The 27,828-nt window shown below is 45.6% G+C and overlaps 2 protein-coding genes across 2 annotated transcripts in view; both read right to left on the minus strand.

The window, feature by feature from the left end:
- On the minus strand, positions 1–27,745 carry LOC143290407 (uncharacterized). Its single transcript, XM_076599823.1, has 3 exons — positions 27,683–27,745; positions 20,321–21,495; positions 1–123 (listed from the first exon to the last, which is right to left on the minus strand). The coding sequence occupies exons 1-2, from the start codon at positions 27,743–27,745 to the stop codon at positions 20,497–20,499; spliced, it is 1,062 nt and encodes a 353-aa protein (XP_076455938.1). The 3' UTR covers positions 1–123; positions 20,321–20,496.
- LOC143282242 (uncharacterized) overlaps positions 1–27,828 on the minus strand; it is a 190,157-nt gene that overhangs the window by 135,036 nt on the left and 27,293 nt on the right. The window contains exons 3-5 of the mRNA XM_076587843.1: positions 17,704–17,797; positions 15,189–15,296; positions 10,566–10,631 (exon numbers count right to left, since the gene is read on the minus strand). Of these exons, the coding sequence (XP_076443958.1) occupies positions 10,566–10,631; positions 15,189–15,296; positions 17,704–17,797 (268 nt within the window). The remainder of the gene's footprint in view (positions 1–10,565; positions 10,632–15,188; positions 15,297–17,703; positions 17,798–27,828) is intronic.

Below are 27,828 nucleotides of genomic sequence, written 5' to 3' on the forward strand. Positions count from 1 at the left end.
CTCCTCTGCCCAACACTGGATTTTGTTGACGCAGAGCTGAAGCCGTCGCTGGATGCTGGCGTACGTGCTGCCGGTTGCATATAAGGCAAAATCATCCACGAACAGCGAGCTGTCCGATCCTTTCTGAACGGATTGAACGATGTCATTAATTTTGATGCTGAACAGAGCCGGCGACAGGATGCTCCCCTGCGGGACACCCAGCTCCTGCTCGTGAATGTCGGACAGGGTGGTGCCGACTCTCACCTGGAATTGTCTGTCTTGTAAAAAATTGTGGATAAACTGAGGCAGGTGTCCTCGGAAGCCGAGCTTGTGCAAGTCGGAAAGAATACCAAATTTCCACGTGGTATCGTAAGCTTTCTCCAGGTCAAAAAATATGGCCACCACATGTTGTTTGTTGACGAAAGCATTTCTTATCGTGGTTTCCAGACGAACCAGATGGTCAACGGTAGAGCGATGCTTGCGGAAACCGCACTGTTCCTTCGCCAGAAGGCCGTCGGTCTCTAGTTTCCACATCAGTCTACCGTTGACCATCTTCTCCATCAGTTTGCAGACGCAGCTGGTCAGTGCAATTGGGCGGTAGTTGGAGGGGTTCGAGGGGTCTTTTCCCGGTTTCGGCAGTGGGATTATGAGGGCTTTCCGCCAGGAGGGTGGAAAGAAGCCTGTGACCCAGATGTGGTTATAAACTTTAAGCAGGGTGTCCAGACAGGTTTGGGGAAGGTGCTTTAGGAGTTTATAATGGACTTCGTCCATTCCTGGACAGGAATCCGTACAGGTCTGAAGGGCAGATTTAAGTTCGTTCATTGTGAAAGGAAGGTTGTAATTCTCTGTGTTGTCGGAAAAGAAGTTACATGGTGTTTTTTCTGACAGGTTTTTGGTTTTAAGAAAGCGAGCAGATTTGTTAGCAGATCTCGAGTTCTGTTCTATTGTGGAGGCAAGCAAATTGGCAACTGCTTTCTTCTCTGTGACCAGAGCGTCTGAAAGTTTAAGATGGTGGAAGGTCGGGCATGCGTTTTTGCCCTTAATTCTTTTTAAAACCCTCCACACTTTCTTCTTGGGTGTGTTGGAGGTTAAGGAAGAGCAGAAATCTCTCCAAGACTTCCTCTGGCTCTTTTTAAAAACATACCTGGCTTTCGCCCTCAGCTGTTGATGGGTTCGAACGCTATCGGACTCCGGTCTCCGAAAGACGCGTCGCTGCGCTCTCTTCCGAGACTTGCGGGCCTCCCGACATTCCGCGTTGAACCAGGGCGTTCTAGGGACCTGAGGCTTGGAGGTAGACGATGGGACTGCTGCTTTGGCGCAATCTAAAACGATCCGAGTCAGAGCGTCAGCAGGGTCCTTGCTTTTCAATACTGTTTCTTCCTGCAGCTCCGCTCTTATCTTAGTGGTAAAAAAACTCCAGTCTGCTTTGTCGTAGTACAGGCGGTCAGGCAGAGAGTCACCTTCTCCATCTGTGGGGCGGAGGACGACAGGAAAGTGGTCACTCCCGTGCAGATCGTCGTGCACTTTCCACTCGTAGTCCAGGACCAACGATGGATCGCAGACCGACAGATCTAAACACGAGAGCTTTCCAGAGGACAGATGCAGGTAAGTGGGAGACTTAAGACAGCACAAGTCCATGTCAGAGAGAAGGTTTTCTAAGAGAAGACCTCGGGCTGATGTCATCTCACTTCCCCAGAGCGGGGAGTGTCCGTTGAAGTCGCCCAACAGTAAAAACAGACGTGGGAGCTGGTCGACCAGGTTCATGAGGTCCTGCCTCAGAACTCGGACGGAAGGGGGAAGGTAGAGAGAGCAGACAGTGATGGTTTTCTCGAGCGTGACTCTGACTGCCACCGCCTGTAAAGGGGTGCTTAAAAGAACTGTACTGTATAAAAGGGACTTTCGAATAAAAAGAGCGACACCTCCCGTCAACCCCTCTTGCTTCGGTTGAGCGGGTTTAAGAACGGAGTTAAAACCAGAGAGAGATAAAACCTTGCCATCTCTTTGCAGAGTCTCCTGCAGTGCCAGCACTGAAGGTTTCAAAGCACGACAAAGCAGCTGGAGTTCCTGGAAGTTGGCATAGAATCCCCGGATATTCCAGTGGATCACTGCCATTAAAAAGGTTTTTAAAAAAAAATAAAGCAGCAGCCTATTCCATCGCTACCCCCTGCTCCTCCACTTGCAGTGGCTCAAGGTCCGCCAGGATGGAGTATTTGTTTTTTGACATAAATTTTTCGGATTCCGACCGGGTCGGAATATCCACCACCTCGGCCCCTCCCGATCCCGCCGTGGCCGCAACCCTCCCCTCCTTGAGTTTTGGAGGTAAGGGGGGCTTCCGGCCACTTCCGCCAGCCCGAGGGCCAGGCAGACGAGAGGCGGGGCGAGGGGGCCCGGGGGGTGGGGTGGGGTGGGAGGCGGACAACGTGCCTCCGCCCGAGGCTTTTCTCTCCCGCCCAGCAGCCCCTGAGGACTGCCGCGCAGGATGGGGAGGGGTGGACACAGCGCCTCCACCCAAGGCCAACGGTTCCGACGAGGCGGTTAAGTCGTCCGTCTGCGTTCCTGTGGACGTCGTCTGGATCGCGACGTCCACCGTCCTGGATCTGACGACAGAGGCATACGACGCCTTAGGCGACGCGGCCTCCACCTGTTTCCTTGCCTCAAAGAAGGAAATTTTCTGTTCTGTCTTGACTTTCTGGATTTGTTTTTCTTTCTTCCAGGCGGGGCAGTCCTTCGATGAGGACGGGTGGCCACCTCCGCAGTTCGCACACAGGGCTGCACTGACGCAATCGCCCTGGTGCGCCGCCTTCGAACAGGTGCCACACGCCTCTTCCTCCTTACTGTCTCTCACGTGTCCGAATTTCTGACACTTAAAGCATCTCAGAGGGGACGGTACGTACAGGCTGACATTAACTAGCAGGTATCCGACCCGAATGTCCTTGGGGACATCCGGGCAGCAGAAGGTGAGGAAGAAAGTGTTGGTCGGGACTCTGTCCGACCCCTTCCTCACCGTCACCCTGTACACATCGGTCACTCCCTGAGAGGACAGCTCGCTCTTGATCTCGGCCTCAGACACACCTTTCAACTCCGGGCATCTGATGACTCCCTTTGAGCAGTTGAGACCTTTGTGAGGGGAAATCTTCACTGCCCTATCCACGAAAGTGGTCGCCTTGAGAAGGAGCTGTGTCTGTCTTTTGGATTCTGTCTGTACTAAAAACGCTCCGCTCCTCAGCCTCTTGATGGATCTGAGCGATCCTGCCAGACACTGAAAGCCCTTCTGGACAGCGAAGGGGCTGAGAGCCGACAAAGGCTTGTCGTCATCAGCGCCCTCCATCACTAGCCACGATGGCCAAAAACCAGAGGTCTCAACGACCTCCGACTCAGAGTCTGAGTCGTCCGTTCCCTGTCGTCGTCTTTTTCCGAGTTTGGGGGGGTGTATTTGTTTAGGATTCATGTTGAAAGAAAAATGTGAATTCATCCCTCCCTTACCCACCCACCATGGGGTCCAACTTAGGGGCCAGGGTCAACGGAACACCAGCTTGACCCCTTCCAGGTTTCGGGAGGGATATACAACCAGCAGCCCAGCTCCAACGTGCTCCCCCCCGATCATGCCCAGCTCCCGGGGACAGAGAGCCGAGCACTACGGGGGTTACCTTCGTCAGCCACTAAACTGCCAGTCTTGACCCAGCCCCACGAAGGGGTAGCCGATTGACACACACGGGCCAATGTGTGCCGCCTGTCTTAGGAGAGGTCCGAGCCAAAGGGATGTGTTGAGAGCAGCGTGCTCTCTCAATCCCCAGGATCTCATTCCCCTCCATCACAGGTCGCGCCGCACGGCAAACACGGCGGGCCTAAAGAAGGCCGTAGAGAAAAAAAGAATGTGGAAAAGAAGGCTTGATGGGGAGCTGAGGACAGAAAAGAGGCGGTAAAAAGAAGAACAAAGAATAGCGAAAGGGACAGTGGGTCACGTTTAGTTTGGGCCTCACTCACGACCTGTTCGGCATGGGAAGCCCTATCAGGGGCATCAGTACAAAACCACCACTTATTCAGCCCTAACAGCTACGATGGCTATGTAGGCTGTCAATTAAGACCTGGGACCAGAGCACCAAACCCCAAGAAGCACTGATGCCCCCGCCGACATAGCTCGCTCGATCACTGGCCACTAAGCCTCCTGACCACGACAAGGTAGTGACCCTCCCGGGAGTGGGTCAGGAGAACACCAGCCTGACCCCCTCCAGGTTTCGGGAGGTCCACTCCTCTTGCCAAAGATCCTTAACATAAGTGTTCACCTTCTGCTTCATGTCTGTGTATGGTACGTAGGTTGTTGATAATTTTTCCATTACAGCATTCTTGACTAGCTGGTCTGCCATTTCATTAACTCAAATGCCAACATAGCCCGGAACCCAGGCCATGACGACGTCATACCTTTTGCATGTTACAAGTGTAAAAACTTAATAAAATTCAAGCAATTTTGAATGTGTCAGATTCCTGTAGGCGATCGCCTCCAAGGCTGACAAGGAGTCCGAAAAAATCATAAAATTCTTGTCTTGCATGCAAAACCATTTTCAATACCAGAATCTGTGCAGTCAGTTCCGCAGTATAAACTGAACTGTCAGACAGAATTTGTTTCATTGAGGGCTAGTCAGGAAAAGCAGGACTGAACACAGATGCAACAACACCCTCCTCCAACTTCGAACCATCAGTGAAGGTTTTCTGAAAGGTGGCAAACTTGTGGCAATGTTCAGAAAAGTAGGTTTTGTAGGCCAGTGAACTGGTGGAGTCTTTACGGTATGAGGCTAGATCAAATTGTACCTCAGGTGTATTAAAGATCCACAGTGGTCTGTCAGGGAACTTAGAAAAATGTGATGCCTCTAACATCCAGATCAGCAGAGTCCCAGGGGAGGGATACAGTTTGGGCTGTCATCAAATTTCTTACTGAAACTAGTGAAAGGGTTGTTGAAAACATTATCGTAGGCAGGGTTTTTAGGTTCAGAGAAGAGTTTCAGTTAGCAACTGAGGGATAGGTTGTTGTTGTTTTTTTTGTTGTTGTTGTTGTTTTTGCTGTCCCATCATCTGCACCATTTCAGTGGCATTACTCCCATGCCGCTCATTTAGATTCCCTCATACACGGTCACACCCGGGTTCGTTCGTCACAGTTCCAGCGTCGGCAGTCCGCAGGGAACCATCGATGTTAGGTCGCCAGTAGACCACACACCAGAGGAGACCCTGCACTGCTGCTGAGTCATTCGTTGGTGTTCAGTGGTGCCCGTTCTGATTTAACGTACTTAGGACACCACCTACAAGCCCCCTACTAACGACAATAATGGTTTAGTCGCGGAGCCAGACTGAGTGAGCGTCCCTCCCAGAGTGGAGACCGCCACCACGTCCCTCAAACAACAGTCTCCCATGAATCTGCCGACACTGAAGACACTGACAGGACTCACCCCAAGCACAGAAGTGGAGGGGTATCCAAACCTAGGTCACCATGAGAGCAGGGCATGAAAGGCCACAGACTTTGAGACTGTTTTGTTTATACTGATGATGATGGAGGAGGAGGATGACAATGATGATTATGATGTTGCTATGGAGGTCCATTTTGGTTTGGGACTGCGTGACAAGACTGTACTCGACGCTTCCTGTCATAATGATATCCCGGCGTTAACCAGGTCCGAGAGATACAGACACTTGCAGTGTTGGTCAGATAATTAGAGCAACACACCCAAATACGCATCCTTGAAGTGGATGACACTTGACTGTGTGGTCCCAGTCTCCCCATTTAAGCCCACAGCACACTCAACTCTGGGTAGGAGCCGGTCATGGGCCGAAAAACCCACCTCTGCTGGGATTCGAACCTGCGTCCTCCCAGCCGTCAGTCCACGATGCTAACCACTTTGCCATGGCGGCTGGTTCTGAGGGATAGTTTCAGTCTGCGGTTTAAGAGAGGGGGGTCCCCCACCTCGGCATACAAGCTGTGTACAGGGGTGGTGCGGAACGTACCTAAGCAGAGACAGAACCCTTAATAGTGTATAGGGTCATGCAGTTTCAGATAAGAAGGTCTGGCCGAGCCATAGACTACTCACCTGTAGTCCAGTCTGGACCGGACCAGGGTTTTGTAGAGGTGCAGCAGGAGTGTTTTATTATCAGTGCCCCAGTCCATGTGTGCAATGACTCTGAGAATGTTCAGGGCTTTTTGGCGGGTTTTCAGCTGTTTAATGTGACTGAGGGAATTTAGCTTCTGGTAAAAAATGACACCCTGAAATTTGGCTTCCTTAACCGCCAGGATGGTGGATTTTCCCAGACAGATTTCAGGATCCAGACAGAATTAACGACAGTTGTGAAAGTGGATACACTGAGTTTTGGTCGAAAAAAAAGGTGAAGCCGTTTTCCTTTGCCCAAAGCTGAATTGTATCTACGCAGAGCTGGATGCTAGCATACTTGGTGGGGAAGGGGCGGCATGGGAGGGAGGAAGTGAGAGAGCAGTGCCACCACTGAGAGCCTCTCAGTGCACAGAGGATAGAAGGCTGACACCAAATCCTCTTAAGACAGTATGTCTGGCCCCCTTGATTTCTTTTTTTCTTATATGTTTTTTTTCCACACATCTGCACTAGACACAGTAGAGGCACATCCCTCAACAAAACCACCTTCTACTTGGAATTCCCCCTCAGTCCCATTCCAAACTGTTAAGAAGCTGAGCTGTCCCACCTAAATGCGTATGCAAAGAGACATTGGCCCGACTGCAAATGGAAGAACCCATGGGCCCGGGACCTAAGATAGTCTCCTGAGACAGCACTATCCCAACCTCCAGGTGTGTGATGTGAAGCAATCAGGACAAGTCATTCCCAAGTATTGCAGTAAGGCTGTAATAACAGGAAAGGAAAAAAAAAAAAAAAAAGCGAGACCAATTTCACAATAAAAAAACTGAACTGACACAAATGTAAATTATATCAATTCTGAGACAAAAATGTCCCCCAAAAGTCGCATCAAACAACAAACATGCAAGAAAATAGCATTTCTAATGGATCAAAGTTTGGCAAAGACGAAGCAAGATGAGAATGGATGTATCTCAGAAATGGTGGCCATTGTGAATCAGTCATTAGCTCCAGCTGGAAATGGCATTTAACTGGCTAGCAGATGGCGGACTACTAGTGAGACGTCTTATCACTGAGTTGCAGTGAAATTTTGGCCAAGAGGAGCAAACAGATATACCTGGTTTTCATCAGTTTGACATGATACAGTATTAGACACAAAATGCGGGTTGACAGACAACAGACAGGAATCACGTTTTTTTAATTTTTTCATGCTTTTTGTTACTGATCAGTTTATAGAGAAGACAAACCAGATGCATGTCAGACACTTTGTCAGATCAGTTACAACCAAAAAGAGGGGAATATCATTAAAGCATTCTCTCCTCTAAAGGGGGACGCTCTTAGGTGTAAGAGAAATTTGATGGTTCACCCTCTGACAAAATGACTCACTTTTTATCTTGACCGAACCCACGAATGTTGTTGCTGGGACAGTTATTCATAAAAAGCCTGGATTTAGAATCCACATTCATTTTCCTTCACAAAAAATGTTTACTTTCGTTCTGTATTTTGTGCTGGAATTTTTTTTTTTATATCACCCTGAATCCTCATGTATTCCCTGTCATGGGGAGAGCACTTTTTTTTAATGAAATTCTCTGGCACTCAACGGATAAGACAAAACTCTACACCAGCTCAAAGAAGTCATCTTTGCCCTGTGTGACAACAGGAATAAATCAAACATTACATTTCCAAGAAAAATGAAAAGAAATTATGGTGCTTAGAGCCTCGCCGACCACTAAGGCCATCTCAAGGCTATCACCGCGTCAATAACTACTACAAGGATAAAAAAAAAAACAACCAATTAAAACGAGTCACCACTTCAAACTTTCCACTCCAAAGTTAAAAAAAACAAACTTCCATAGTTTAAAACCTTCAAATCTGGTTAAAAAGGTTCACTTCTTTTAAGAAGTCCATCAGCACCCATGGAGGGACATCACGAAACAAAGTCTTCAAAGAAACCGCCATGTAATGTCTGCGTCTAACGTCATGCAGATCCCAACAGTCAAGGAGCACGTGTTTCACGGTGAGAGGCTCATCACAGGGAATGCATCGAGGGGCCTCTTCCCCCTTCAACAAGTAAGAATGAGTAAAAAAAAAAGTGTGCCCCGCACGCAGTCTGCACAGCACAGACTCCTCCTTTCTGTTCTTCACCCCTGAAGGGAGGGTCTCTTTTAGGTCTGGACGGATCTGGAAGAGCTTGTTGTCCGTCTGGGTGTTCCACTCCTCTTGCCAAAGATCCTTAACGTAAGTGTTCACCTTCTGCTTCATGTCTGTGTATGGTACAAATGATCTGGATAATTCTTTCTTTACAGCGTTCCTGGCCAGCAGGTCCGCCCTTTCGTTACCACGAATGCCAACATGTCCGGGAACCTAGGCCAACACAACCTCGTATCCTTTCTTCGTTGCGAGAGTAAAAGCTTCATAAAATTCCAGCAGTTTGGGATGAGTGATATTCCTCCAGGCGATCGCCTCCAGGGCTGACAAGGTGTCGGAAAAGATCATGAATCTCTTTTGTTTCAAAGAGAGAACCATTTTTACCGCCAGAACCAGTGCGGTCAGTTCCGCAGTGTACACCGAGCTGTCAGACAGGATGTGTTCCGTTGAGGGCCGGTCAGGGAAGTCGGGACAGAACGCAGATGCAGCGACTCCGTCCTCTGACTTGGAACCGTCAGTGAAGATACTTTGAAAAGTGGGGAATTTGTGGCAGAGTTCCGAAAAGTAAGTTCTGTAGGCCAGAGAACTGGTGGAGTCTTTACAGTACGAGGCCAGATCAAATCGGACCTCAGGTGTTCTAAAGGTCCACGGAGGGCTGTCAGGGAACTTAGAGAAATCTGAGATGCTTTAAATTTCTTATCGAAAGGGTTGTTGAATACAGCGTCGTAAGCAGGGTTTGTAGGTTCAGAAAACAATTTCAAATAATAGTTTAGGGTCAGCTTCAGTCTGCGGTTGCAGAGAGTACTGTCACCCTGTACACGTCGGTCACTCCCTGAGAGGACAGCTCGCTCTTGATCTCAGCTTCAGACACTCCTCTCAACTCCGGGCATCTGATGACTCCCTTTGAGCAGTTGAGACCTTTGTGAGGGGAAACCCTCCCGCCCTATCCACAAAAGTGGTCGCCTTGAGCAGAAGCTGTGTCTGCCTTTTAGACTCTGTCTCCACCAAAAACGCTCCGCTCCTCAGCCTCTTGATGGATTTCAGCGATGCCGCCAGACACTGGAAGCCCTTCTGGATAGCGAAGGGGCTGAGAGCCGACAAGGGCTTGTCGTCATCAGCACCCTCCATCACAAGCCACGACGGCCAAAATCCAGAGGTCTCAACGACCTCCGAATCTGAGTCCGAATCATCTGTTCCTTGTATTCTTCTTTTTCCGAGTTTAGGGGGGTGTAGTTGTTTGGAATTCATGTTTAAATAATTGTATATTCATCCCTCCCTTACCCACCCACCATGGGGTCCAACTTAGGGGCCAGGGTCAAGGGAACACCAGCTTGACCCCTTCCAGGTTTCGGGAGGGATATACGACCAACAGCTTAGCTCCAACGTGTTCCCCCCCGATCATGCCCAGCTCCCGGGGACAGAGAACCGAGCACTACGGGGGTTATCTTCGCTAGCCTCTAAACTGCCAGTCTTGACCCAGCCCCACGAAGGGGTAGCCGATTGACACACACGGGCCAATGTGTGCTGCCTGTCTTAGGAGAGGTCCGAGCCAAAGGGATGTGTTGAGAGCAGCGTGCTCTCTCAATCCCCAGGATCTCATTCCCCTCCATCACAGGTCGCACCGCACGGCAAACACGGCGGGCCTGAAGAAGGCCGCAGAGAAAAAAGAATGTGGAAAAGAAGGCTTGATGGGGAGCTGAGGACAGAAAAGCGGCGGTAAAAAGAAGAATAGAGAATAGCGAAAGGGACAGTGGGTCACATTTAGTTTGGGCCTCACTCACAACCTGTTCGGCATGGGAAGCCCTATCAGGGGCATCAGTACAAAAACCACCACTTATTCAGCCCTAACAGCTACGATGGCTATGTAGGCTGTCAATTAAGACCTGGGACCAGAGCACCAAACCCCAAGAAGCACTGGTGCCCCCGCCGACATAGCTCGCTCGATCACTGGCCACTAAGCCTCCCGACCACAACAAGGTAGTGACCCTCCCGGGAGTGGGTCAAGAGAACACCAGCCTGACCCCCTCCAGGTTTCCGGAGGATTTCCAAGAAAAACTTTCTTTTTAATCAGTCAGCACTGTACAGATATACCTGTGCAGAATATCACATTATATATATATTGGTATCTATCATTCTGCTACGGATTAAAATACCTTCTTTTTTTACAGACAAAGAAATTTTTACTATTTCCTCTCAATGGAAACTGTCCAAGAACTTGATAATTTGAAGAATTTGATTATTCTTTAAAAGATTTAGTCTGAAAGAAGTCACCACTGCTGGTATGATAAAGCACACAGAATCAATTAGCCCTGTGACACACTGGGTTACTCACTCTGACCAACCAATTTAACTCACTTTCTGACACTGCAGCATACAGCATTTCTCATAGGTCAGCAGCATCAGGTCATCTGTCACCTCCGCCTGCAACAAAACAGCTTCAATGTGAAAATCAAAATTAAATAATTACCTTTTGTAAAACATTGCACTGTATTTTCATTTGCATTCTTGGATTGTTTCCATGTGTGGCTGAGCTCTGTATGTGTGTGATGGGGAGAGTGGGGGGGGGGGGGGAGTGTGTGTACATACACAAATACACAAGCAGATGTATGCATGGATGTGTATGAGCATACAAGTGTATGTTCCTGGCTTCTGAATGCAACTAAAGACATCTATTTTGACAGGGTTCCCTTCCCTTTTCACTGAAAGACTAAATATACCTGGCTATTTGTTTCCACATATGAATGTGTGTGTATGTGTGAAGAAAGACAGGAGAATGGGAGAACGGAAGGAAGGTAGATGGTCTACTCGTGTGGCCTTGTAGTGTAAAGGAATTTTATACAACTGTTTGCTATGTGTGTAGAATAAATTATAAGTGGGGGGTGGGGGTGGGGGTGTTTATAGCTAATTAAGAGTGCATTTATCATCTGAATTGTGTAATGTTCTTCATTTTCACTGTTTCTTGTTTTCACCGTTTGTTAGCATAATAGTGGAATCAGTTACATCTCGTAACTGATCCTGGATGTTTTTTCTGGGAATACAATAATCATATCTATGATAATTATCCACTATCATAAAATTTAAGTGAATGAAAACAATAAATTGACATAATTTTATCACATGTGAATGACAAATTGGCAAATACAGCTTTACCATTCTGTACATAACCATTCAGTGTGATACTGAAATATGAAAATTCTCATGAATTAAGCTGTTAATAATGTATAAAATATTTTAGTTTCTTCTTCATTCTCGCACAGAATCATAAATGAAAAGAAATCATCTGTTATTCAAAAACTAGAGCATGCCACAGAAGTAAATGAACACAACAACGACAATCATTTCTATAATTACAAAACAAACAAGAGAGGCAAGGCCTTAAAGACTCACTTGTGATACACTTAAAAAAAATTTAAAAAAAAAAAAAATCTAATTGTTAAAATGTGTTCTGTATTTGTTATTATAAAGCTTCGGGTTTAAAAAAGAAAAAAGAAAACAGAAAAAAAAAGTCCTGACGGCAGATTCGAACCCCGCATGTTTGGGTGAGAAGAAACTGTCTTACCCATTAAACTATCATGGCTCCTTAACTGTCGTTAAAAAAATTAACATTTCAACATGCTTTTTTAAAGGGCGATAAATTGATTGCGGTATTCGCAGTGAGAATGCTGTTTAAATCATATTATTCTGGTGTATTTTGGGTATTCAAAAAATCTTTAAGGGCAATTAAAAATTCTTTTTAAGTCCGACGTGGCCATCACTGCAATCACACTGCAACATTCAGCCGTTTTCTCTGGATCTAGATAGATGTACAAGTTTAGTTACACTTGTACGACACGATCAATTCAATTTCTCTTTTATGTTCATTCTAGTTTTATAGTTTTAAAGTTGATATGAAAATTGAGTATTTTGTTAAACTAATAACATATAGAGCCAAGTACAAGTACTTCTAAATGTAATATGAAGTGAAAAGGGCTTCATTTTGAGAAAAGTCAAGACTGGAAATTTTTACGTTTCATCAAGGGTATCAACTCTCATGGTTTATTATTTTTAACTGTGAATTCTGACTGATTTTGTGGATATTTTTATGGCAGTTTGGGGCATAATCCAGTAAGTGATGAGGCATTCACAAATCTTTCTCTGAATAAATATTTAACGGTCTCCTTCTCCAACTTTCCATCACATGTTATCGTGTATTGTTGATTGAATATAGGATTGAATGGGCAGGTCAACAACTTGAAACAAAAGAATATGAGCATGCGTTTTGAATATGTATAAATATGTGTACACAACTAATTTTTGCCCATGACCTACAGGGCTCAGCCAATAGATCTATAAAGTCCACTCATAGTACTGATTTTAGTATTTTCCAAAAAAAATGTCCACTTGGGCGAATGAACATAGTGAAAGCCCTGTACAATGACAGTAAAACACACAAGCTTTCTATGTAATCAGTATAATTTCAAAATGTAATGTTCAAGATGAGAAAGATCAGTTTAAAGCAAATTAACCCCCCTAGCATTAATTACAGATTAGTTTCCCTTCTTTACTATCTGCAGCAAAGATATGCATCAGAAATATAACTTCCATGCTTAGCAAAAGAAGTTCCTGTTTGAACAAAAAATGATAAAAATCACTGCTCTTGTTGTGTCAGAATATCAGACCAAAGTACCAAGTTTAGAGAATAAAAAATATATAAATATAAAAGTAAATTCAGTTTGCATATAATTTGCCTTCTTTTTTTTGTGCCCATCCCAGAGGTGCAATATTGTTTTAAACAAGATGACTGGAAAGAACTGAATTTTTCCTATTTTTATGCAAAATTTGGTGTCAACTGACAAAATATTTGGAGAGAAAATGGCAATGTTAAAGATTACCATGGACACACACACACACACACACACACACAGAGAGAGAGACAACTGAACACTGGGTTAAAACATAGACTCACTTTGATTACACAAGTGAGTCAAAAAAGTGAATGATCACTGTTTTGTCTGACAAATAGGAGGAGTTTGTATTATACTCCATGTTTGGAGATGCAAGCCCCTACATATGGAAGTTCTTTTCAATAATATCATACAGGCAGCATAATTCATGTAAAAATATCAGAAATTTAAAACACTACGGTTAGGATGTGTTGCTCTGCATCCCTCCTGGCTATATCAGCTGGGCTGTAAGGGGTGCCCTAATGCTCAAGCACAACCCACCGCTTCCTTTCAATAAATATTACAGGCATGTGAACAGGACAAAAACACAAAACTGGAAAAGCTTACTGTTGCTGGGGGGTCCATGGACAATGCTCTGCAGAGGGGCTTGGGGGGGCAAATCCCCCTGAAGCTGACCAAAAAATTGTTTGCAACCCCTAGAACCACTTGAAAATCACCATAGTTTCATTGCTCCGCAGGGTTGACGTTTTCTCGTGTGGGTTTTTTTTTTTTTCTAACTTCCACACACTGTCACAAATAAACAAAATAAAGAACAAAAATGTTTCCTGTAGGCAGAAAACCCTATACCTATATGAGTATAAAACCCTATACCTGTACCTCCATCCCCTTTGTGCCATTTCTATTCTGTCCATGTAAAAGGATCATTTCCTGTGTTATTCAATCAGATTTCAGGCACGCACACATACACACTCGGACAAACATGTAACATTTTACAAATGTGACCATTTTGTTTATTTACTTCGCCACATAAGCAGCCATACTCAGTTTTTGGGGGGGTGCATGCTGGGTATGTTCTTGTTTCCATAACCCACTGAATGCTGACATGGATTACAGGATCTTTATCGTGGTGGAGAGATAAGCATGAGTGTGTGCATATGTGTGTGTGTGTGTGTGTGTGTGTGTGTGTGGTGCTGATGTGAGAGGACAGAGAAAGAGGCACACTGATTTCGTACTCAATTTGACACCACCAACCTCCCAAACCCCATTCCTTCAGTTCTTGACTACACACACACACACACACACACACACTCACACACACACACAAACACACACACACTTAAAGTGAGGGAGGAAAGCCCAATGATCAAGTAACATCATGTTACACAGAAATACAGCAATGCAAGAAAGATGACAACAGCAATAGTGAAATGTACCCACATCCAAATGAGAGACAAAGGCCACACACACATTTGCATTTGCGAAAAGTATTTCATGCTCATAATGCTGATGAACCTTTGGTACTTCAGCAATATATCCCAGATCTAAATAACTACAGCCATGAAGTATATTGACACACTATTGACTGACATGATTTCAGCACACAAAAGAGCACTGACTTCAAATGCCACAAAACTTTTGTTACATAAATTATAAAATGAACAGCCCTAGGGACAAGACAAGGATGGAGATTGTGTGTACATCTGTGTATATGCATACAAGTGTGTGTGTGTCTGTTTGTGTGGGAACAGGGTGGGGGAACATATGTGTATGTAACTGGAGTGAATCTTATGTTGGTGGTGTTTGTTTATTCAAAATGTGCTCATTGTGACAAGTATCTCTTGGTTTGATCAAAATGACATAGTAATTGACTGCCAGATCCAGATCTAAGTAAGGCACAATGTTTGACACAAGAGTTTATTGGGACAACACAGAACAGATGAGAAGCTGGCTTTTCATTATCTGAACAGATTAAGTTAAGAAGGTGGCAGTATTTTTTTTTTTTTAATTCTGATTTTGTCATCAAATAGATAGTAACATCACAACAGCCACTGTGGGTGACACCTGATCACCTCCCCCATTGTCACCCCGGATATGCACTGATGCATAGATCTCATGATTAGTCTCTGGGGCTGTTCTGTGGTGGTCACACCCAGCTGACTGACACCTTTTTTTTCATTTCATTTTCTTTCTTTCTTTTTTTTTTCTTTTTTTTTTTTTAATGAAATGGAAAAGTGCATTTAGGTGTTCCCATGTAGCTCTCACTTCTCTGATATTATAGCTTATACTGAAAATATATGGGCAACTTCACAGCTACCTTGAATTCTATGATATGCCCAGCGTATGTCCCAATGAATTTAAGCAATGCTGAATCTCCTGGTCCTCCAGATCCCACAGGACCTCCAGATCGCCCAGATGGCAGGATCTGCAACATGATTCAGTTTCAAAGCAAGGAAACAAAACCCTTCACCTCTTTCTCTCTCTTGCACAAACTACTCACACTAAGCTTTACATCATTTAAAAGAAGACAGTTCTGTGTGTTGTTGTATAGGGCTAAGGCTACTAAGCATTTTGAAAATAAATCTAACAAGTCTGAAAGTGTGTGTGTGTATGTGTGTGTCTGTGTCTGTGTGTGTGTTTGTGTTGTGTGTGTGTGTGACCTCATTCATCAACTGTCTTTTATCACAACTACTATGGAAAAGACTTTTTTGTTTCTTTTAAGTTGTCTACTACATGCAGCACATTGTACTAACAAGAGAGGCAAGGCCTTCAAGACTCACTTGTGATACACTTTAAAAAAAAATCTAATCGTTAAAATGTGTTCTGTATTTGTTATTATAAAGCTTCGCGTTAAAAAAAAAAGAAAAAGAAAAAAAAAGTCCTAACCAGATTCGAATTAAGTCCCCTAGCATTAATTACAGAGTACTTTCCCTCTTTTACTATCTGCACCAAAACGTTTGCAAAATAAATAAAACTTCCATGCTTAGCAAAAGAAGTTCCTGTTTGAACAAAAAATGATAATAATGACTGCTCTTGTTGTTGGGTCAGAATATCAGATCAAAGTGCCAGGTTTAGAGAATACAAAAAATATAAATATAACAGTAAATGCAGTTTGCATATAATTAGGCTTCATTTATTTTTTTGTGCCCATCCCAGATGGGCAATATTGTTTTAAACAAGATGACTGGAAAGAACTGGATTTTTCCTATTTTTATGCCTAATTTGGTGTCACCTGAAAAAGTATTTGCAGAGAAAATGTCAATGTTAAAGTTTACCACGGACACACAGACACACACACACACACAGACAACCGCACACCGGGTTAAAACATAGACTCACTTTGTTTACACAAGTGAGTCAAAAATAATAAAACATACTTGTTAACCACTAGACTGCCTGCATGACGAGATAACTCGTCATGGCAAGCATGTATGCTTCGCTGCCACAATGACGAGATAACTCGTCATCGAAATATTCTGACTTTTCCCTGCTTTGCATTCAGTTCGCTGACAAAAATGCGGGTAGCTTTAGCTTGGGGAATCTTTCTGGATTCTATTCATAGCTAGAAACACCATCTGCGTCATAAGGCAGTCCTTTATTTGAACGTTTTGGTTGGGTTACTGGCCGCAGTCTTTGCCTGGCTCCTCTCCTCGCTCGCTCAACAAAATGTCGGACTCCATGCTCAAGACATGCGCTCGTGGCGAACTAAATCAACCAAGATTACTTTCTTTAGCTGATGCTCAGAAAGAATTGGAGCATAAATTCGAAGAAGAAGACAGTGGTGAACATTTATAGGACGATTTGATAGAAAATAAAGGGAGCAATCAAGAGAGTGGCCAAGATACAACTATCAGTGAGTGATGCCGGCTGTTCAACTCTAGCAGACGACAGGTCACCGAATTTTTAGCAGGACACCGTATGAGCTATTTTCTTGGCACTCAGCCAACGCGGTCTGATGATAACTGGATGAAATGACGGTGTGAGAGGGGTGAAGAGGAGGGGGGTGGAGACTGAGGGGGCGTGGCCTCACATCCATATTATCACTTGCAGAAGTCACAATGCATCAATTTCTTTTTCAGTTTTTTTTTATATTGTGGTTGTTCTAGTATGATTTTGTGTGTGCAGATATCCATTTGTCCAGAAAATGATATTTTTGTGCAAATTGCCAGACTAATGTTTGTAATGAACAAGTTGAAAATGTGACAAAAAACAAAACACTGATTTCAAAACAACAGCATGTCACTTAAAATGCATAAAACGGGAAAACATCATGTGTTTTGTATTCTTTATTCATTTCCCTTTCAGAAAATATATACTTTTATGGGTCTTTCTCCAATAACAAAGAGCACAGAATTTTTTGAAAATTTATACCTGTTTTTTGTGAAAAAACCCTGGCAAATAGATTTCACTTAAATCTTATTTTCCTGGCAGCGAAAGGGTTAATGAATAGAAAACCAAACTGTACACAACAAAAAACCTGCAGTTTTCTTCAGCAATACTTCCACACTGCAGTGCTTGTACACAATACCATATCTGAATGCAGTGAGTAGACATTTTCTTTGTGCTCCTGTTGTTACATTTAAGTGACCATACTCTTCGTTGTCTGGTTATAGCACCATCATACCTACACCTGTATCTAACAGATGAACAATCCTGGACATGTATATTTTCACAAACCTACAAGGTGTTCGAATTACTCAATTCACCGACATTATAATCTTCTTAATGAAATTTTTTTTTAAAACTCAGCAGACTTCATCATTGGTGCTTACAGTTTTATCGGAACATAAAGCAAAATAAGAGGCACGCGGATTAAAACACATATCACATACCTCGTAAGTTTCACAGGTGAAAAACAACATTGGTTCTGCCTCATCTGACACTTTCCAAGTGACATCACCACCTTCATCCAATCGGAACTCTGTCCTGTGAACAGAATTTATCAAATTACATGCTGCCTGGTAGTTTAATATGAGATACCAGTCGTACTACTTATGTAAATTTAACCTAGATTAGTTAGAAGAAAATTGGATGGCATATTCATCATCAGACGGGTATCTGGTTAAAATTAAATCTATGTGACATTGTTTGGAATGAAGAAGTGGAGCATGACAAAGGTAATCACATAAAAAATATTACCAAATAATTTTGAAAAATGTGTATCAGTGTACTGAAAAACATTCAAACATCTTCTAATCAACTTTTTTGTGGGCAGCAAATCTGGTGCAGAGCACTGAAAAAAATGTTATTAATGTTCACAATTAAATATAATCATTGCAATGGAATGAATAAGCAAGCAAATGTTTAAAAAAATCTGTGAGCTATTTGAAACACACACAACCATGCATGCATGCCTACACACTCACAACTGCATATTGGTCATCATATCATTAACAAATTCAGCCATGGCATCACATTCACCATTTATGCAAAGAAAATACAGAGAAATATTCATGCCTAAACTGTCACAGTCAGAACAAAATACTACTTTAACCTATACAGTGCCAGGTATTATTTTGGCTTGCGCTTCCTATTTGCCAGGCGGTTTTGGGTTGTGGAGAGTAATAATAATAATAAAAGGACATCTGGTACACCCAATCTAATGATACAAACACCTTGGGTGTTTACGATGAAAAATACAACAACATCTGAATACTAAAAAAACACACAAATGCACACACATGCACAAATCCTCCCACTCCAACCCACAAACCCACACCCACTCCACACAAGATGTAGACACACACACACACGCGCACGCAAGCACAACTTGGCTGTTCAAGGCATATGAACATGTGTACTAAAGTTTAAAAACAGTAAAAAATAACATAAGTAAAACAAATCAAATTCACTAAAATATCAAAGTGAAGACAAGGAGTTATTTACTTATTTGAATGGCCGGGAATAAATGAATTTCCAAAAAGGTTTTGAAAGAAGGGCAAGAAACAGCAAGATGGACAGGAAACGGGGGTGAGTTCCATGCAGAAGAAGCCTGGTAAGAGAAAGTGCGTTTTCCATATGATCTGGTTCTGTAGGAGTGAATTTTTAAGAGACAGTCATCACCTAATGACCAGAGCTGGCGAGATGGAGGGTAGTAATGCAGAAGCTCAGAAAAGGAAGGAGACATGCCAATCATAAATTTGTAGCTCAGGAGAGAGAGTTTATAATCTATTCTTTTCTCAATAACTAACCAGAGGAGGGAATGAAGGAGAGGAATGGTATGAGCAGATTTGGGAAAAAGGAAGATAAACCATGCAGCATGGATTCAGACTCTCTGAAGTCTGGATAACAAGTAATTAGAGCAACACACCCAAAGACGCATCCTTGAAGTGGGTGAATGACACTCAACTGTGTGGTCCCAGTCTCCACATTTACACCGACAGCACACTCAACTCTGGGTAGGAGCCGGCCACGGGCCGAAAAACCCACCTCCGCTGGGATTCGAACCAGCGTCCTCCAAGCCGTCAGTCTGCGACGCTAACCACTTCACCGCAGCGGCTGGTCCAGCACGATAATCTGATTGCAAGGTGTTCAGAGAGTTGCAGGAGAACAATCTTTTCAGTTATTTTGGACAGACAGATTGGAAACGGGTCTATAGTTTTTCTGATTTTCTCAATCAAAACAAGTGGTCTGACACCTGAATATTTCAACAAAGATGGGAAGATGCCAGACAGTAGGGAGTTGTTGATGATGGAAGTGAAATAGGGAAGTAGAATGTCAAGGCATTCAGAAAGAAGGGATGAAGGCAGGGTGTCAAGTTCACAAGTTTTTATTACAGTGTTTTTGATTGTGCATGTAGAGTTGTTTCAGACACATGTTGGAAGGCAGTGAGGGAAGATCCAGAGAACTTGTAATGCACAATAGCAGGAGGGGACACAAAATCAGAATCGAGTTTAGCACACATATTTTTAATCTTGGATATGAAAAAGTCAGCAAAAGCCTGGGGAAGTTCTGATGGACTAACAGATAATGGTAAAGGAGAAGTCTTTGCCTTACCTAGTAAACTGTTTTTAATATCAAATAACTACAAAATGTTACATGTCTGTCTGAGTGTGTATGTGTGTGTGCCTGGAATCTGATTGAATGACACAGGAAATGAATGATGAGCACCCCTGGCAACCATCAATCAGCCATACCCAGGTAGGCAGCCTGTTGTGCAAATGACCCTGTGTTTATAAAGTGCTTAGACTAGTTAGAGGTTAGTCTCCAACCTAGGATAGGCGCTATATAAGTATCCATATCATGATCATGAATCACAGCCCAAGTTACTACAGGAAGCTAAGAGAAAAAGGAGAATGGCTGTGGTTCTGACTAGCTTCCTCTTTTGACGGCACCTAACCGTAACCAGTGCAGTGTAAAGAGAGAACAGGAAGCAGGGAGGATGGGAGGCTCACGGTAAGTAAGTTAGATAAACGTAATTTTAGGAAAAAAATTTACTTTTCACTACACATGAAATGAAATGAAATTATGGTGCTTAGAGCCTCGCCGACCACTAAGGCCATCTCAAGGCTATCGCCGCGTCAATTACTGCTACAAGGCTAAAAAAAAACAACCAATTAAAACGAGTCACCACTTCAAACTTTCCACTCCAAAGTTAAAAAAAAAACTTCCATAGTTTAAAACCTTCAAATCTGGTTAAAAAGGTTCACTTCTTTTAAGAAGTCCATCAGCGCCCACGGAGGGACATCACGAAACAAAGTCTTCAAAGAAACCGCCGTGTAATGTCTGCGTCTAACGTCATGCAGATCCCAACAGTCAAGGAGCACGTGTTTCACGGTGAGAGGCTCGTCACAGGGAACGCATCGAGGGGCCTCCTCCCCCTTCAACAAGTAAGAATGAGTAAAAAAAGTGTGCCCCGTACGCAGTCTGCACAGCACAGATTCCTCCTTTCTGTTCTTCACCCCCGAAGGGAGGGTCTCCCCCAGGTCCGGACGGATCTGGAAGAGCTTGTTGTCCATCTGGGTGTTCCACTTCTCTTGCCAAAGATCCTTAACGTAAGTATTGACCTTCCGCTTCATGTCTGTATAGGGTACCAAGGATCTGGACAATTCTTTCTTTACAGCGTTCCTGGCCAGCAGGTCCGCCCTTTCGTTACCACGAATGCCAACATGTCCGGGAACCCAGGCCAACACAACCTCGTATCCTTTCTTCGTTGCGAGAGTAAAAGTTTCATAAAATTCCAGCAGTTTGGGATGAGTGATATTCCTGCAGGCGATCGCCTCCAGGGCTGATAAGGAGTCGGAAAAGATCATGAATCTCTTCTGTTTGGAAGAGAGAACCATTTTTAACCCCAGGACCAGTGCGGTCAGTTCCGCGGTGTATACCGAGCTGTCAGACAGGATGTGTTCCGTTGAGGGCCGGTCAGGAAAGGCGGGACAGAACGCAGATGCGGCGACTCCGTCCTCTGACTTGGAACCGTCAGTGAAGATGCCTTGAAAGGTGGGGAATTTGTGGCACAGTTCCGAAAAGTAGGTTCTGTAGGCCAGAGAACTGGTGGTGTCCTTACGGTACGTGGCCAGATCGAATCGGACCTCAGGTGTTGTAAAGGTCCACGGGGGGCTGTCAGGGAACTTAGAGAAATCTGAGATGCCACTGACATCCAGATCGGCATTTTCCAAGTGCGGCTGAATGCGGAGTCCGAGAGGAGGTATGCAGTTTGGGTTGTCTGTAAATTTCTTATCGAAAGGGTTGTTGAATACAGCATCGTAAGCAGGGTTTGTAGGTTCCGAAAACAATTTCAAATAATAGTTCAGGGTCAGCTTCAGTCTGCGGTTGGAAAGAGGCGGTTCCCCCGCCTCTGCGTACAGGCTGTGCACAGGGGTGGTGCGGAAAGCACCTAAGCTGAGACGGAGCCCTTGGTGGTGTACAGGGTCCAACAGTTTCAGGTAGGACGGTCTGGCCGAGCCGTATACAACACTTCCATAATCCAGTTTGGACCGGACCAGGGCTCTGTAGAGGTGCAAGAGAGTCCTCTTATCAGCACCCCAGTTCGTGTGTGCCACAACTCGGATGATGTTCAGGGCTTTTAGGCAAGATATTTTCAGCTGTTTAATGTGGCTGAGAAAATTCAGCTTCTGATCGAAGACGACCCCTAGAAATCTGGCTTCCTTGACCGCCGGGATGGTGGATGTTCCCAGACGGATTTCAGGGTCCTGATAGAATTGGCGAAAATTATGAAAGTGGATGCATTCAGTTTTGGAGGACGAAAACGTGAAGCCATTCTCCTCTGCCCAACACTGGATTTTGTTGACGCAGAGCTGAAGCCGTCGCTGGATGCTGGCGTACGTGCTGCCGGTTGCATATAAGGCAAAATCATCCATGAACAGCGAGCTGTCCGATCCTTTCTGAACGGATTGAACGATGTCATTAATTTTGATGCTGAAAAGAGCCGGCGACAGGATCTCCCTTGCGGGACACCCAGCTCCTGCTCGTGAATGTCGGACAGGGTGGTGCCGACTCTCACCTGGAATTGTCTGTCTTGTAAAAAATTGTGGATGAACTGAGGCAGGTGTCCTCGGAAGCCGAGCTTGTGCAAGTCCGAGAGAATACCAAACTTCCACGTGGTATCGTAAGCTTTCTCCAAGTCAAAAAATATGGTTTCGGCACCGGGATTATGAGGGCTTTCCGCCAGGAGGGTGGAAAGAAGCCTGTGACCCAGATGTGGTTATAAACTTTAAACAGGGTGTCCAGACAGGTTTGGGGAAGGTGCTTTAGGAGTTTATAATGGACCTCGTCCATTCCTGGACAGGAATCCGTACAGGTCTGAAGGGCAGATTTAAGTTCATTCATTGTGAAAGGAAGGTTGTAATTCTCTGTGTTGTCGGAAAAGAAGTTACATGGTGTTTTTTCTGACAGGTTTTTGGTTTTAAGAAAGCGAGCAGATTTGTTAGCAGATCTCGAGTTTTGTTCTATTGTGGAGGCAAGCAAACTGGCAACTGCTTTCTTCTCTGTGACCAGAGCGTCTGAAAGTTTAAGATGGTGAAAGGTCGGGCATACGTTTTTGCCCTTAATTCTTTTTAAAACCCTCCACACTTTCTTCTTGGGTGTGTTGGAGGTTAAGGAAGAGCAAAAATCTCTCCATGACTTCCTCTGGCTCTTTTTAAAAACATACCTGGCTTTCGCCCTCAGCTGTTGATGGGTTCGAACGCTATCGGTCTCCGAAAGACGCGTCGCTGCGCTCTCTTCCGAGACTTGCGGGCCTCCCGACATTCTGCGTTGAACCAGGGCGTTCTAGGGACCTGAGGCTTGGAGGTAGACGATGGGACTGCTGCTTTGGCGCAATCTAAAACGATCCGAGTCAGAGCGTCAGCAGGGTCCTTGCTTTTCAATATTGTTTCTTCCTGCAGCTCCGCTCTTATCTTGGTGGTAAAAAAACTCCAGTCTGCTTTGTCGTAATACAGGCGGTCAGGCAGAGAGTCACCTTCTCCATCTGTGGGGCGGAGGACGACAGGAAAGTGGTCACTCCCGTGCAGATCGTCGTGCACTTTCCACTCGTAGTCCAGGACCAACAATGGATCGCAGACCGACAGATCTAAACACGAGAGCTTTCCAGAGGACAGATGCAAGTAAGTGGGAGACTTGTGGTTAAGACAACACAAGTCCATGTCTGAAAGAAGGTTTTCCAAGAGAAGACCTCGGGCTGATGTCATCTCACTTCCCCAGAGCGGGGAGTGTCCATTGAAGTCGCCCAACAGTAAAAACGGACGTGGGAGCTGGTCGACCAGGTTCATGAGGTCCTGCCTCAGAACGCGGACGGAAGGAGGAAGATAGAGAGAGCAGACAGTGATGGTTTTCTCAAGCGTGACTCTGACTGCCACCGCCTGTAAAGGGGTGCTTAAAAGAACTGTACTGTATAAAAGGGACTTGCGAATAAAAAGAGCAACACCTCCCGTCAATCCCTCTTGCTTCGGTTGAGCGGGTTTAAAAACGGAGTTAAAACCAGAGAGAGATAAAACCTTGCCATCTCTTTGCAGAGTCTCCTGCAGCGCCAGCACTGAGGGTTTCAAAGCACGACAAAGCAGCTGGAGTTCCTGAAAATTGGCGTGGAACCCCCGGATGTTCCAGTGGATCACTGCCATTAAAAAAGGTTAAAATAATAAAGCAGCAGCCTATTCCATCGCTACCCCCTGCTCCTGTGCTTGCGGTGGCTCAAGGTCCGCCAGGATGGAATATTTGTTTTTTGAAATAAATTTTTCGGATTCCGACCGAGTCGGAATATCCACCACCTCGGCCCCTCCCGATCCCGCCGAGGCCGCAACCCTCCCCTCCTTGAGTTTTGGAGGTAGGGGGGGTTTCCGGCCACTTCCGCCAGCCCGAGGGCCAGGCAGACGAGAGGCGGGGCGAGGGGTGCCGGGGTGTGGGGTGGGGCGGGAGGAGGACAACGTGCCTCCGCCCGAGGCTTTTCTATCCCGCCCAGCAGCCCCTGAGGACTGCCACACAGGATGGGAAGGGGTGGACACGGCGTCTCCACCCAAGGCCAACGGTTCCGACGGGGCGGTTAAGTCGTCCGTCTGCGTTCCTGTGGACGTCGTCTAGACCGCAACGTCCACCATCCTGGGTCTGACAACAGAGGCATACGACACCTTAGGCGATGCGGCCTCCACCTGTTTCCTTGCCTCAAAGAAGGAAATTTTCTTTTCTGTCTTGACTTTCTGGATTTGTTTCTCTTTTTTCCAGACGGGGCAGTCTTTCGATGAGGACGGGTGGCCACCTCCGCAGTTCGTGCACCGGGCTGCACTGGCGCAATCGCCCTGGTGCGCCGCCTTCGAGCAGGTGCCACACGCCTCTTCCTCCTTACATCGGTCCCTGACGTGTCCGAATTTCTGACATTTAAAGCATCTCAGGGGGGACGGCACATACAAGCTTACGCTGACCATGAGGTATCCGACCTGAATGTCCTTGGGGACATCCGGGCAGCAGAAGGTGAGGAAGAAAAGTGTTGGTCGGGACTCTGTCCGACCCCTTCCTCACCGTCACCCTGTACACTTCGGTCACTCCCTGAGAGGACAGCTCGCTCTTGATCTCGGCCTCAGACACACCTTTCAACTCCGGGCATCTGATGACCCCCTTTGAGCAGTTGAGGCCTTTGTGAGGGGAAACCTTCACCGCCCTATCCACGAAAGTGGTCGCCTTGAGAAGGAGCTGTGTCTGCCTTTTGGATTCCGTCTGAACTAAAAATGCTCCGCTCCTCAGCCTCTTGATAGACTTCAGCGATCCTGCCAGGCACTGAAAGCCCTTCTGGATAGCGAAGGGGCTGAGAGCCGACAATGGCTTGTCGTCATCAGCGCCCTCCATCACCAGCCACGATGGCCAAAATCCAGAGGTCTCAACGACCTCCGAATCGGAGTCTGAGTCATCCGTTCCTTGTCTTCTTCTTTTACCCGAGCCAGGGGTGTGTAGTTTTTTGGAAGTCATGTTGGAAAAAAAGTAAATTCATCCCTCCCTTACCCACCCACCATGGGGTCCAACTTAGGGGCCAGGGTCAAGGGAACACCAGCTTGACCCCTTCCAGGTTTCGGGAGGGATATACGACCAAGAATCTAGCTCCAACGTGTTCCCCCCGATCATGCCCAGCTCCCGGGGACAGAGAACCGAGCACTACGGGGGTTACCTTCGTCAGCCTCTAAACTGCCAGTCTTGACCCAGCCCCACGAAGGGGTAGCCGATTGACACACACGGGCCAATGTGTGCCGCCTGTCTTAGGAGAGGTCCAAGCCAAAGGGATGTGTTGAGAGCAGCGTGCTCTCTCAATCCCCAGGATCTCAATCCCCTCCATCACAGGTCGCGCCGCATGGCAAACACGGCGGGCCTGAAGAAGGCCGCAGAGAAAAAAGAATGTGGAAAAGAAGGCTTGATGGGGAGCTGAGGACAGAAAAGAGGCGGTAAAAAGAAGAACAGAGAATAGCGAAAGGGATAGTGGGTCACGTTTAGTTTGGGCCTCACTCACAACCTGTTCAGCGTGGGAAGCCCTATCAGGGGCATCAGTACAAAAACCACCACTTATTCAGCCTGAACAGCTACAATGGATATGTAGGCTGTCAATTAAGACCTGGGACTAGAGCAGCAAACCCCCAGAAGCACTGATGTCCCCGCCGACATAGCTCACTCGATCACTGGCCACTAAGCCTCCTGACCACGACAAGGTAGTGACCCCCCCGGGAGGGGGTCAAGAGAACACCAGCTTGACCCCCTCCAGGTTCCGGGAGGTTGTAGGCAATGAGTTGGGTTGCCTTGTCCCTCCTTGCACCAAGAGAGGACATTCTTAGCCCTGTGGGTGGGAAGGGAGTGTGTGTGGGTCCCTAAGGACCAGCCACTGCTGATATGTGAAGGAGCAAACATTCAGGCTTGAATGAGGCAGTTTTGTCTGTGAGTGCAGTCGTCCTCCGAAAGCAAGGTAGGGATGTATTTATGAAAAGGAATACATATATGTTTAAAGGGATATATATAAACTTCCGTCAACTCGAGTAATGTCAGGAATATGCCAATGACAAGAAATCGAGGCACAAGAAATAAGCGGCTGTACAAGTATATGCGTAGCATGCACAGATATACCCAAGTAAATGGGTAAGTGTGCATAATCAGTAATGGAAAGGAATCTGTGGATGCACATATATAAGAGATGTACATACACATATGAATATTGTGCCAGTATGTAGGCGCAGAGAGTTCTGAGCACTGTGTACAGAATGACGCAAACGCAAATGTGTATATATTGCTATGTAGGGAATCTCAATGAATTGAGACAGAAATATAATTGTACATGTTAATATGAAAATCGTATAAACATATCCCGTAAGCACACTCACATGTGTATACCGAGGGATAAGTATACATCTATATATGTAAATAGAAATGTGTATAAATATAGCAAGATTATACACATACATATATATTTTGTTTGTTTTTTGGTCGCTGCTGTTGTTGATTTTGATAATAAATCAAGAATAGAAAGGAAAATATTGTGATTTATTTCATGTTATTATGTATAACAAGAAAAGAATGGTTATCGGATTGGTTGCCTGCAGAGGACTGCGTGCAAGTGTGGGGGGATGAAGAACCCAAAAGTTCAGTGGCACATAGCCTGAGAAACAGCAAGAAAGGTGCAGTTACTGTGCAAAGTTGTGTAAAGCCCAGGAATGGGCAGCAGGACCCAATGAAAATCCAAAAAAAAACACGTTGAGTGACGTGCTGTGTAGGCGGAAGGGAAGTAACTATAGTAACTAGGTTACTAATGTGGAGTTGCGTCCCTTGGCGACGATAATCAGCAAAAAGGATGGTGTCTTTAGAGCGCATATCCCCTGGTGTGACGTTTCCTCGCTGTAGTGGGAGGAGTGTCATGCTGCGTGTGGGAGTCTGTGGTTCGATGCCACCGTAACCGACACAGGTGAATACGGCCGCAAGGGGAATAATTATAATGTCCCTTAGTGCCGTGGGCATCCCTACCCGAATCGACTGCCATCGGACGCAAGACAGTCGGGGCATGTGGCATGACGGCGCTGTAATCCAGTATTATGGGCGTCATGGGCGAGGGGGGTAGCAAGTTCATTGGCTTGCCGTGGGATGTACATCCCCTGTAGCTGAACAGCGGTCCAACCTCGTGAATAGCTCCTGTGAGAGGACCGACGTTCAGCTGTTGTGTGTTGACGGATATAGGGATAGACAAGATCGGCCCGAGCACTGCCGAGTGGCAGGATCAAGTTATCAAGAGGCACTCTGACGTGGAAGTGCCGATATTAGTCTGGGTAACAGCAGGGTTAGGCGGTGGGACAGGAGAAACCAACACTGCTGAAGTTCAATGGGCCGTGCACGTACCTGCTCTATGGGCAAGGGGTGGTGCAGGCACAAGGTGTGGCACCATGAAGCAGAGTGGTGCATAATTGCTGCAGCAAGTCAACAATGAGTTGCTGGTTGTTTGGTTGAGCAGCTTGCTGTGACGCCATTAGTGGATGGAAAACAGC

This window comes from Babylonia areolata, chromosome 1 (genome assembly GCF_041734735.1).
Source record: "Babylonia areolata isolate BAREFJ2019XMU chromosome 1, ASM4173473v1, whole genome shotgun sequence".
NCBI lineage: Eukaryota > Metazoa > Mollusca > Gastropoda > Neogastropoda > Buccinidae > Babylonia > Babylonia areolata.